Consider the following 12,366-nt stretch of genomic DNA (forward strand, 5'->3'; position numbering starts at 1 on the left):
TAGAAGGTCGGGGCGGGGGCAGTAAGGAGTATTTGGATAGCTACCTGGCCTCAAAGCGTTTTCTAATCCAGTCCCAAGCGTTGCCGCAGGACTGCCATAAACTTCAATGGGGTGCTCCTGATGCTGCTGATGCAGGGGATGGAAGATACTCAAGGATGCTCTGGGTACTGTGCGGTTGATGGGGTGCCTTTGTGTTTATTCCACAGTCCATGGGTCAGGTGGGACAACTTTGGCCACAGAGGTCGGACCCCTCAAAGTACTCATTGAGACAGTAGAAGGCCAGCTGCAGCTGGGCTACCATCTCCGTCCACTGCAGTCCCAACAATATCCCTTGGTGGAGGCAAGTCTCCCTCTTGAGTGAACAATCTGGTCTTACACGACACTCTCAGGTCCAGCGGACTCTGGTGCAACTTTTGATAATTGAGGATCAGTCTCTTGGGGTGCCCAGCGGCAGTCAGTGATGATTCTTCCAAAATAGTTACTGAATTGCTGAAGTGGGCTACTTCAGCTTTGATGGACCTGGTGCTGGTTCCACGGGGTCAGCCAACTGACCCTTGGAGTCACTTCTTTGGTCTGGGGCTGGGTAGCAACCTTTTCCCAAGTCAAGAGCCACCAGCCCAGTCCTCTCTTCGCTAGCCCAGGGTGTGGCAGGTGCAGTCCAGCAGATGGTGCAGTCTCCCTTTGCCAACTACAGGGGTCAGCAGGGCAGCCCTATTTTGGTCCTCTTTCCAGTTATGGCATGGCCCGAGGCTCAGGGTCACAGAGGTGCCCTATTTATCCCGCTTGGGAGGGTCCGCACTCTCCGGGGGCCTCAGGTCTCAAGCCCCGGTACTACGTTGGTCCGGCGGCGCCGCTCACCCTGCCCCTCGCTGCTCGTCAGCAAATTGTGTAGAACTCAATAGGGGTCAGGCGCGACAGGTGGTAGAGTCGCAGCGGCGGCCTGGCCGTCCCTTCGGCTGCACTCGTCCGGCGCTGCTCCGCTGCTCTTCGTGCGGGCGCTTCCTGTCCGGCCAGTCCCCACTCCCCGCACTTCCGGTCGGGGCAGCTCAAGACTCGCTTCCCCGGCTTCGGATCACCGCTCAGGCCGCGCAGATCTCCAGTGCGCAATCGGTCACCCGGTGTCGGATCTTCACCGGAGTTGCAGCATTCAAGCCCGCCCGGCCTCGGGCTTCAGGCGCTCCCCGCAAGATACAAAGAGTGTGTCGGATGGCAGGTCGGATGGTCGGAGAGGCCGCTCTGGTCACGGAGCTAATCCTCTAAGCCGCCGCCATGCTTGGCTGCAAGCCACGCCCCCTTGATTATAGTTTTAACTTCCTCTCTGACTGCAAGGGGAACCCTTCTCACTTTGTGTTGAACCGGGATGACACCATTCTTTAACTGGATCTTATGTACATAACACTTCAATTCTCCCAACTCGTCTCTAAAAACTCTGCTTGCATCTTGTAAAATGTTGTTGAGTGTATGATCATCTACAACCATGACTTGGTTAGGTGCCCTAGGGTTGACTATAATGTGCAAGTCATATGGGTGGATCCACCCACGGATTGGTGGCCCATCAATCGAGACATATACTTTCTCTTAGGTGGACCTATCCGTAAAAGAGATGTGAGAATCAAAGTATCCTAATAACGCTATATTTTCACCCTGGTATCCTGTAGGAGAAATATCACTAGCTTTAAGTGATATATCGCCCCACTCTTTCTTGAACATGGACTCAGGAATTATGGTGTATCCACCATAAGAGTTACTACATGGCCATCATGGCCATCAATAATAAACTTAGCTTTCGGTCTTCATTCTCTCCTTTCATTACAAGTAAGGATGTCAGGATCATCAACCACCAAGATTTTGTCCCTCTCCCTTTTAATTTCAATGGCATCATCTTCTATGACCGCTACCTTGGACCGACCTTTGTTCCTACACATTCTTGAAAAATGACCCAACTTACCACACTTAAGACACTCTTTGTTATTTGCAAAACAAAATTTTGCATCAGAAGTATGTGCATTACTGCCACATCTCAAACAAAATCTAATAGGAGATTTGACAAAATCATTTTTCCTTTGAAAATGTTTTCCTTTAGTCTTTACAAGGGCTATGGCTTCATCATCACCAGGTTCACACTCATATATGACCTTCTCAGACACTTCAGAAATGTGTTGCTGTGAGCTACACTTTTGTAACTCCTTCATACATCTTTCTGATTCTTCGACTACCTTAGCCAAGTCTATCGCTAATTGTAAAGAAAGATTCTTAGCAGCCCACAACCTCTCCTGTATCTTCCTATTATTGCATTGAACGATGAGCTGATCGCCGATCAACTCATCTGTCATTGAACCAAAATTACATTTTACGGATAGTATACGTAGCCGTGCAACAAATTCATCGATGGATTCCTCGGGACATTGCTTGTGAGTGTAAAACTTATATCTGTTCATAACCAAATTCTCTCCTTTGGCAAACCTCACTTTGAGTCTAGAAACAGCTTCTTTGTACTCATCAGGCATGGACTGCCCACTGGATTTCAACGCTTGGAGAAGATACTTGAATATGCGTGGACCTCCCTTGCCCAAAGCACTCAACAATAGTGCTTTTTTACGTTTGGCAGAAAAGTCTTGCCCCTCAAGGGCATCTAGATAATTGTCAAACATGACTATCCAATCTTCCCACGTAATCAAAGGAGCACCTGGTTCACTGAGAAATTGTGGCGGAAGAGCTACTGCCACTTGTTGAGCCATAACTATTTATATGTTGCTAATCACTTTCTGAGAAAAGAATATCTGCTTAAGTAAAGAAGAACATTCAAAACACTGTGGAGAAATGTTAATTGCAACAAAATAGTATGGTGTGCGCATCCTATATTATTACACACAAGAAATGTAGCTACCAGGACAGCACTGCTACGTAGTGAATATGCAGGCAAGAAATGGTGAGTGTATCACCGTGTGACAGTAACGCTCAAACTTGCAGCACTAAATTGGTGAGCGTTTCACTGTTTCTGGTTATGAAGAGTAAAATGGTGAGTGTATCACTGTGAACTTGCAGCAATAAATTGATGAGCTTATCACCGTTTCTGATTACGCTCGTCGATTGCCGTTACCGTGAGCACGCAGCTAGGCACAACACTGGTGCATTCGTCGCTCGTAACGATCATTTTTCCCTGATCCAAAATGTCCGCTCGACGTTGTGGGGTGACGTCAACACATTGCACGGTTGCGTGATGAGCAGCGGGGAAAGCGATGTGACTATGACGTGCTGGGGCCAGGTAACGCTGCTGCCTAGCAACGTTCTGCATGTTGGAGCCTGATGCGCTGAGGATGGAGACACTGCTGCTTAGTAACGTTTGACGCGTATGGTGGATGCTGCCTGGCACGTTTAACGTAACATGGAGTGGCCCACAGTGACTCACGGTTAGCCGGATGACGTCAGCACTACTTCAAAGTCTCTCAATTTCTTCAGAATTTCCGCAGAATGAGTCAATCAAGATCGCAGCCTGAATGGATCAGTGGTCGTGCAGTTCGCCGTGGATTCTCGTTGGGTAGGTGTCGCTGGTCTGAAACGTGACGAGAGGAAAGTCTGCTCTGCTGAAGGCTCAAATTCTTGTCCGGTCAGCACAGGAAATCGTTTTCAAATTGATGTAAATTGTTGTAAGAACAACGCTGGAGCCTCTTCACAGTAAGTACAGGATTTATTCACAGATCACAGACAAAGCGTACACCTCACCAGCCGACCAGACACCAACTGACAAGTCTGGAATGCAGCTTGGCTCAAAGAGAAGCATTTAGAACATTACAAGTATTCTGGAAAGACATAAAGGAAAGGACAAAAAGGAAGGTCTAGAGATCGATAACCATGTTGAAAGAAGAACATGTTTACAACAGCTACCTGCAAAGAGGAAGTAACACCTCGCCCTCTAGCAAGTTGCTGTTATTCCTAAGCCTGAGAGTCATTCACATGACTCCCCAGGAGAGCAGACAGCTGTCTGGTAGCCTGTGACTGTGTCAGACCACTGGACAAACTGGGTCACAGATTGGCAACTTTCTAAAAGTTGCATTTCTTTAATAGTGACATTAAATTCGACTTCGCCATCAAGTCGGGTTTAATGCCATGATTAATTCAATACCTTACAGTACCCATCTAAGTAGTCCCATTCAGAAGTTAGCCAGGCTGAGTGGTCAGCCAGTGACCCCGTGTTAGCCAATGGGGCCACTAACTCTCCCACAGCAAATGACAATTTGGGAGTGTTACTGTCAGGACATATACATATAAAATACATGTCCTACTTAATAATACAAAGCTCCTTGTCTTAGGGCTCAATAGGCCTTCCATAGTGGAGATTTACATATACTGCCCAGGGAAATGGAGGCTTTGCTATTAGTTTGAATTGCAAAGTTGAAATAGCAGTGTTAAAACTGCCCTTTGAGTATGCAGTGGCAAGCTAGGAGCCATTTCATTCATTATCACACAAACGGTGGCAAAATCAGTGCTGCATCCCTGAGTGGACACTCTGCCTTACATGCCCCGGGTAATATTTTTTCTAAACACCCTAGACCCAATTGAATTATGGTTTAGATCTGTAAAACAGCAGGGGGACAGACGTAGTTACCATTTTTAATAATGCCCGTTTGATGCTGGATGAGGACAGCAGAGCACGTACTGATTATATTGGAGCTCTTTGTTGCCTTTGATACCATGTTTCATGATATTTTTAGGACCAGACTGCACTTGTGTGCATTCAAGATCAGCACTGGTCTTGGGTTTGATCATGTATTAAGGATAAAAGGCAAGTGATCAAAATCAACCACGCAATTAAAGAATGCCGATATTGCCTAAGAAGCTGAGGTATTCTTAAAGTTATCATTTCTATTTGGAACTCATAAAAATAATATAAGGAGTGACCAAATAAAGTATATTTGTGATAGATTAAAAATTGCGAAATTGTGCAATACAGTTTATGGTCATGTTATGTTTTATCAGTGATCAAAGGGTCATGGCTGGACAATACTATCCTCAAGTTCGGAGTTCCAAGAATATCCTCTCCTGAGCGTTTCTCAAATACAGGAGATGCTGTCTTTGTGTTAATAACAGTGAGCCACACTGCCAGTGTATGCAATGACATACAAGGTGAACAGCCACAGCAAGGAAGGGGACATCTTGAACAAATTCCAACCAGTATTTCTGTGACCAGTAAAGTATTTTAATAACCGACCTATGTACTAATAGGTTGATTCTTAAACTCCAAATCCTAGTGGGTCGCAATCTGACCTAATTCATGAATATTAATGAGGTAGGTTGCAAATTGTGACTCTCTACAATTAGAGGCCCTCTCAGGGATTGTGAACACTCATCAAAATAAACACAGAGGCACTCTTTAGGAGGGGCCCGACTTCGTGTGTGATAATTATCACCCAAAATAAAATACAGCTGTCCTAAATTTATTGGTTGCAATAGTTATCACTTTAAACAATCTTAGCCTGCAAAATGGGGATTTTGGTGAGCTAAGTTCCAGGGATATTTTCCCGTGATAAGTATCAGCGCATACTGGAGGCAAGGGGTTAAAAATGAACCCCATATAGAATAATGTTAAACTAAATTATTCTATTGGACTTTTTAAATATATGTATACATTTATTTTAGTGTTATTATAATTTTTCATCTAAATAAAAAAAATGAATATTTCGTTATGAAATAGTTTAACTATTTTTGTAATGTGAAAATAAATGTATTTGGTTTTCAATATTTATATTAATGTAAATTAGTTTGAATTAATTATTTGCATGGGTTGTTGTAATTTTGAATAACATTTTACTTGAGGTGGTATACATTTTTTCAAAATAATTGTAATTTAATTTAATATATTTTAGTTAGTTAAATATGTATATAAAATATTAAGCTAATAATGCAATAGCGTTTATTTCATTCTGCATTTAAAAAAAATATGCAAAATTATTTTACAATAATATTGATCATAAATAGACATTCTCTATGAATTGCTGCCTTTTCCTCATATTTCTCATTTATTGGCCATACTTTAGGGAGGCTGTAGCTTTAGTGGTCATACTGTTCTTGAAGAACCAACAAAAGCATAGTAGGGTGCTCTTTTTTCAATAAACTTGAATTAATTATTATAACTATGGCTCCCTTTTTTTCGTTTTTACTGATTTTTACAGATAAATACAGACATGAAACATTAATTTTCTTGTCTGTGTTTATTTTTAAATATGGATAAGCACTGAAACCAGGCAGATGTTAAAGCATGAGTGCATAATTATCGGTTAAATAAATGTGGAAATATACTAATTTCAGCTTACTTTTTCCACAAAACCCAAAATAAATATGGATAAATACAGATAAAATTAGCAAAAAATAAATATGGATAAATACAGACGGAAATGGCAAAAAAACTAAATACCATAAATCCCGGAGCCTTAATTATAACCCACATGAAAAAGTGGAAAGTTTTTTTAAACTGGTAGGTTACCAGTTCTTTAACTTAATTTGATTTCTTCAATGTCTCTTGAATATTTTTGCAATTAGTTTAATACGATATTACATTACTCATAGAGTTACCATATTTATGTTAATAAATTGTATATGTATCAAAACTAGGATCATCAGTGCTAAAATGTGGGACATTTCATAAATCAAAGATCAAACATGATAATTTCTAAAAACTGATAGCACCCAGCATTTACAAATGTAACTACTGAATCACTCAGATGTCTACTTGTTTTCCAGGTTTTTTCGATTAATAGCGTAGGAGCAAAACTAACAACATTCAGAGATAATTTCAGTAATTCCCTCAATTTAGACATATGTATAAAAAAGTCATTTTCATTTTCAATTCATGATTGACAGCTTACTAGTGTCCTAAATTAAATAGATGACACCTCATTAGTTTCTTAATTTAATAAAAATACCCAACAACATGTAATCTCTCTTACTGTTTATACATAGAAAATGTGCTCAGTTCTGCATGAACATAGGATTGTTCCAGTTGATGTGCCATCAAGAGTTATCTTTTGAGTGCATATATCCAGTTTGTTTGAAAGTGCCCAGTTCTCCAGATCTGGCAGTGAAATTAGTCAGGGTCTGGAATTTGAGAGGCCACAGTTTACGCAACAGACCCTGTCCAGAGAGTTGGCCGGTGCAGTTCACTAGCCCATAAGAGTATTTGCTAGAAGGCCTTTGGGACCTGGGTAACAATTAGGGCCTTCACAGCACCATGGAGTGGCCTTTTGGAGTGCATGGATTTTCTGGCCACTATTCTGAAAATATTTTCTTTGGCGCATTCAGCACTTACCTTGAGGTTCCTGCCAGAGAACTCCCTCTGGCTTTTGCAGCTAACGAGGAATCCAAGCTGATTCAAGTCCTTAGCAGGGCGGGGCAGGGAATCTAAAGCAGCCCTGGCAATTTTGTTGGACAAGCCCCCCAAGGGGCAGGCGTGAAGCACTGATGCTTTTGTTACTGGGGGGCAATATTGCAACACTGCTGCAAAACCGTCTCCCAGTATCAAAACTATCCCCTACCACTACAAAAACAGCCCCCAACCTTCCAGCTTCCCGGGGAAACACCCGATGCCTGCTACAGCCAGACCGGCCATTGTCCTTAGAGCAGGTTTCCTTGTAGAACCTAATTCTAAAGACCTTTCTGGTAATCATCATGTCTGCCCGGAGGCTGTGGTATTTTCCAACTAAAATTATCCTTTATATGTTCTGGATTTGGTCCTAAGGCGGCTTCAAAGTTGCATAAAAAAGAGGGGGGTCAATGGATTGTGCGTCTAGTTTTCTTCCATAACCCGTTTTCACCAGGGGAAGTATCCCTATGCAGGGCAGTTGAGATTTATGTGTGTCACACCATTGTGTTTTGACAAGTAGATTTTCTATGAATGACAGAAGGTCCTGAACCATCTGTTTAGTTTCTGAGTAGGTGGGTGTGTCTGTTATTGTTATAGCTTTTCCAGTAGCAGAGAAAAGCCCGTTGGCAAACAGAGTCAGTCTAGAAGGGATCTCTCATTCTTTTTAGCAGATACTCAGGGGTGTCCCAGGGGGAGTTGGATAGGTATGATTTGGTTTGGCATTAAAGGTTCACGAATATTGCAGATTCTGTGTGTAAGATGGTATTTTAATCCTGCTTGATTAAAACTGGAGTTGCTTGAATACATCCTCATAAATGTAAACAATGGGTGGAGGAAGAAAATGAGGAGTAATGCCTGTACCAATTACCTGTAATCTCATTTCTTCACTCTTCTCAGTCTTAGGTGCTGATTACGATGGCTGTCGGACGAGTGTCTAACTGCCATCATTGCTGGAACGGAAATAGTTGACAGGTAGCCGGTGGTCCCGCCCACCAAATTATGATTCGACCGCCATGTAGGTGGTCGTAAACATGTCTTTTGCCCTTGAGGCTTGTGCTGCGACCGGAAAAGAGCCACAACTCAAGCCCCAATGACAAAAGGCATTTACAACACACAGTGTTGGGCCCACGGGGCATGGATGTTGGGGGGGCACCACAGGTGCTCCCTGTGGCTCATATAAAAGGCCCGGGGGTCGGGCCCTGCTAGGGGCCCCTAAATTCCCTCACCAACAGCTTTTCTATGGCGGTTGGACTGCCATGGAAAGGCTGTTGAAAAATGACATCATAATCCCTACAGCAGTGCATGAACAGGCACTGGCCCTATTGTAGGGACTAAGATTCGCCTGTCGGTGGCGGTCCCATCGACATCCTAATCAGGCCCTAAGTATGTATATTCTGTCGTCTTACTGGAGGCTGACCCGGTGATAACAGTGAACATATTGAGATGGAGGAAGAACCTACTGTGCCTTTGCAGTAAGGTAGACAAGGAATCTTGAATTGAATTGAAGTTACGAAATTATTGGTAAGTAATCTGAACATTTTCTAGTGCATCAGCCCTAGTGCAGCTAATTTGCAGTCAGAAGCAATGCATTGGCACTAGGCACAAAGACCTTGACTGATATTCAATGTAGGCCTATTTATTGTTCGGAATTTATCTAGGAAGGAAACTCAAACTGTGTTTTTCTCTTTTTAGGGCAGAAAGAAAAGAATGTGTTACGGTTCGGGAAAATCGAGACGAAATCGTCATTCACGTGATAGACTCAACAAAACTCTAAAAAATGTCACTTCAGCTTCAGAAACGTTGTCAATGGTTACAAAGACTGAATTGCGCTTGAAGCTCGAAATTGCGTTCCACCGAAGTTCTGAAATAAGTTCCAAGCACTGAGGACATTTGAGTTGAAACTCGGACATGATGCGCAGCAACACCAGTCCAGAATTATTTAAATTATTTAAATTATTTATGCTTGGCCGAAATTCCTTCCGTAGGAAAAAAAAACTGATGCACTGAGTGAAGGAACTCAGGAGCGATATTGAAAGCCAAAGAATGTATTCCTAAAGAAAGAATGGCGAACCAGGCTGATGCACACAAAGGTGTCTGTTGTGCATTGTGTACTTATTTATGTATCACAATGGTTGGTACAGGGTGTGATGGTCCAATGCACTCCAGTTATATCTGTCTTTTTGCCAATGCAGTGTATGGAGCCATCCTTACTTAGGACCTGAAGGCATATTGCAGTGGATTATTTAGAGGTAGGCTGGCCCACAGGGACATTCGGGGCCTATTCACAAAGTGCATTTTGTAGAGCATTTACTAGTACTACCGTAATACTACTAAAGTACTACAAATGCTATTCATTAACCTACAACTTTAAATCTCCACCTTCACATCTACTATCTTTTCTATCCTCATACATGCAAGTTTAATACTTAGGGCCTGATTATGAGTTTGGCGGTGCCGGAGCAGGACCATCACACCCCCAAACAGTGTGCTTACCGCCCGCCCGACTATGACTTTTTTAGGCACTAGCGGGCAGTACTTTGGTGTTCCCATGGCATGTCCTATGAAATTGGCACTGCAATGGGAACATCAAAGGCAGTCCATGCTAAGCAGGTACTGCATGCACCCATGACCCTGGGGCAACAGGGGACCCTGTATGGTCTCCTTTGTTTCCTCTCCACCACAGTTTTCATGGAGTAGGAACTGCCAAGAAAGCAGTAGCAGAGAAAAAACTCGTAATATGCTTGGCAGGATAGAGCGAGTCCGCCAAGAATATAACGGCCTCAAGACCCCTACACCACCACCAGGAATCTCTGATCCCTGCCGGTTGCAGCAGTGCAATGGTGGTCAGACCGTCAAACTTGTAATGGGAAGGTCGAATTGCCGGTGCGGCGGTGGCTGGACCACCGTGCCGACATGTGTCTGGCAGTCCTTGGACCGCCAGACTCATAATCATGCCCTTAGTAGTGAATGTGGGAAGGGACATGGGGAAGTAGCTGGAAAAAGGGGCATACTAATAAATGGGAAGGGGTTTCGGGGGGAGTAAGGAGAGATTTGAGGAGGGGTTCAGGGAGAGACATTCATCCTCCCACAAAAGACCATAGGCTAGATAATCAAAGCTGTTTTGCTGTTGCAAACAGCCCGATTCAGAGAATTGGGCCTTTTGCGACTACAAAAATTATTTTTGTAATGTACAAACATTAAATTGTTATTTGGTAACTTGTTATTGAAACATAGTTTGAGTTTGCCAACAAAAACAGAATCACAGCCTGAACAAGCCCCTTCCAAAAGGGGAATATGAATGCTATGTACTAATGTTTTGCGGCCGAAATGCAGGCCCAAAACATTTGCACTTTACCATCAATTCAAAGTTTGCGGTAACCCATTTGCAAATGGGAAGAAGTCTCCTTGGGATGCAGTCCCGTTTGTGAATGATTGAAAAAATATTTTTTACGAGCAGGAAGTGCTCCAAAGGACCACTGCCTGCCCTTAAAAAGTAAAACTGAAATATTTCATTTTTCTTTTGAAACGCATCCCATTTTCCCATAAGGAAAACAGGCTGCGTATGAAAAAAAAGATTGCTTTATTTATAAGCAATCACAGACCTGGTCGCCTGTTGACCTCAGTTGGGCACCATCCCTTGCGACCTGCCTCATTAATATTCATGAGGTACATCTATTTGCGACCCACTGGGAATGGCTCATTTGGAAATCAGGGCCAGATTTCACTTTAGTACATTAGTAATAGCAATTACCAAACAGCGATTCACAAAAAAACTTACTATTTGGTAATCGTGATTACAATTGTTCAAACATCTAGCCCTGTGCCTGTTGCGGTTCTCAAACTTTATTTAGACTCACTACATCCAAAGCTGGCCTCAAAACAGTAAGAAATTACTCCAGTTCAGAGCTGGAGCAAGTCCAGCATCATACATGGCCAAACACTGGTGCTTAAGATAAATCCCCATTGGAAATAATGTTAAATTGAATTCAAATATTTAAAATAATTAAAAATATGAATACATATATTTGAATGTTATAAAAAAAATATCTAAATGTAAACATATTTATTATTTAATTATAAACAACATTTTTTGAATTTATCGATTAATACAACCATAACTTTTGATTCAAATATAATTACATTTGTTTATGAATACTGCACATCACGTCTAATAATTATTAATGCATAACAACATTTAAGCATTTTTGTACTTTAAGTGGGAATTTATTTTTAATTTAAACTTCAGAAAAGTAATTTTTGTTTAATTTAAATATTTAAAGATTCAATTCAAAAGTAGATTAATAATGCTGTAGTATTTAAAATGTTGCTGTAGATTTTAAATAAATAAATTACATCAATTTGCATTAATATTTAACATAGAAATACTTTAGCAATTTCTTTCCTGTTAAATAAACTTTTTTTTTGTTTTTTACTTTTCCTTATACTTTACCATATGGATTCTCCACAGTTGGAGTATATTAAATAAAATATAGTTTTCTGAAGTTTAACTTAAAAAATAAATTCCCACCTAATGTAAAAAAAAATGGCCATGTATGGTGCTGGATATAGTACTGTTTATCTTTGGAAGTAATAATTTACACTTGTATATTTGGCTCCACTCAGCTATTTCAGGGTGGCAGGGACATGTAAATCTAAACTTTTGAGTAACTTTACACTTCGTTTTTGTGACTAGCCAACAGTAGTGAATGTTACCTTTGTGAAGAGCCCGGTCAGACGTTAACAGGTATGCTAAATCTGGGGTGGTACTAGTCACATGTAAGGCCAGTGCTTCTGAAAATTCAACAAGGCTGGGTCATAGTTGAAAGCTTATCACAGTTTGACTATTATTGCTTCATCTGCCCAGTCTTTATGAGGCACTGATTTTTGTAAAATATCTTGACTACCTGAGATTAGTCTGTCCATACTGAAAGTGACAATGCTGAAATTAAGTCAGATGCAACACCTTTTATTATTATTGATAAAAACAGAAAGACAGACTATTTAAGGAA

The 12,366-nt window shown here is 41.6% G+C and overlaps 1 protein-coding gene across 1 annotated transcript in view; it reads left to right on the top strand.

Moving 5' to 3' along the window:
* The window catches only part of LOC144782948 (solute carrier family 22 member 6-like), a 92,571-nt gene extending 81,040 nt beyond the window's left edge, over positions 1-11,531 (top strand). Inside the window, exon 10 of the mRNA XM_078662176.1 lies at positions 9,050-11,531. Coding sequence (XP_078518302.1) covers positions 9,050-9,131 — 82 coding nt within the window. The 3' untranslated portion in view covers positions 9,132-11,531. The remainder of the gene's footprint in view (positions 1-9,049) is intronic.
* Positions 11,532-12,366: the final 835 nt, after the last annotated feature.

This window comes from Lissotriton helveticus, chromosome 9, assembly GCF_964261635.1.
Source record: "Lissotriton helveticus chromosome 9, aLisHel1.1, whole genome shotgun sequence".
Lineage (NCBI taxonomy): Eukaryota > Metazoa > Chordata > Amphibia > Caudata > Salamandridae > Lissotriton > Lissotriton helveticus.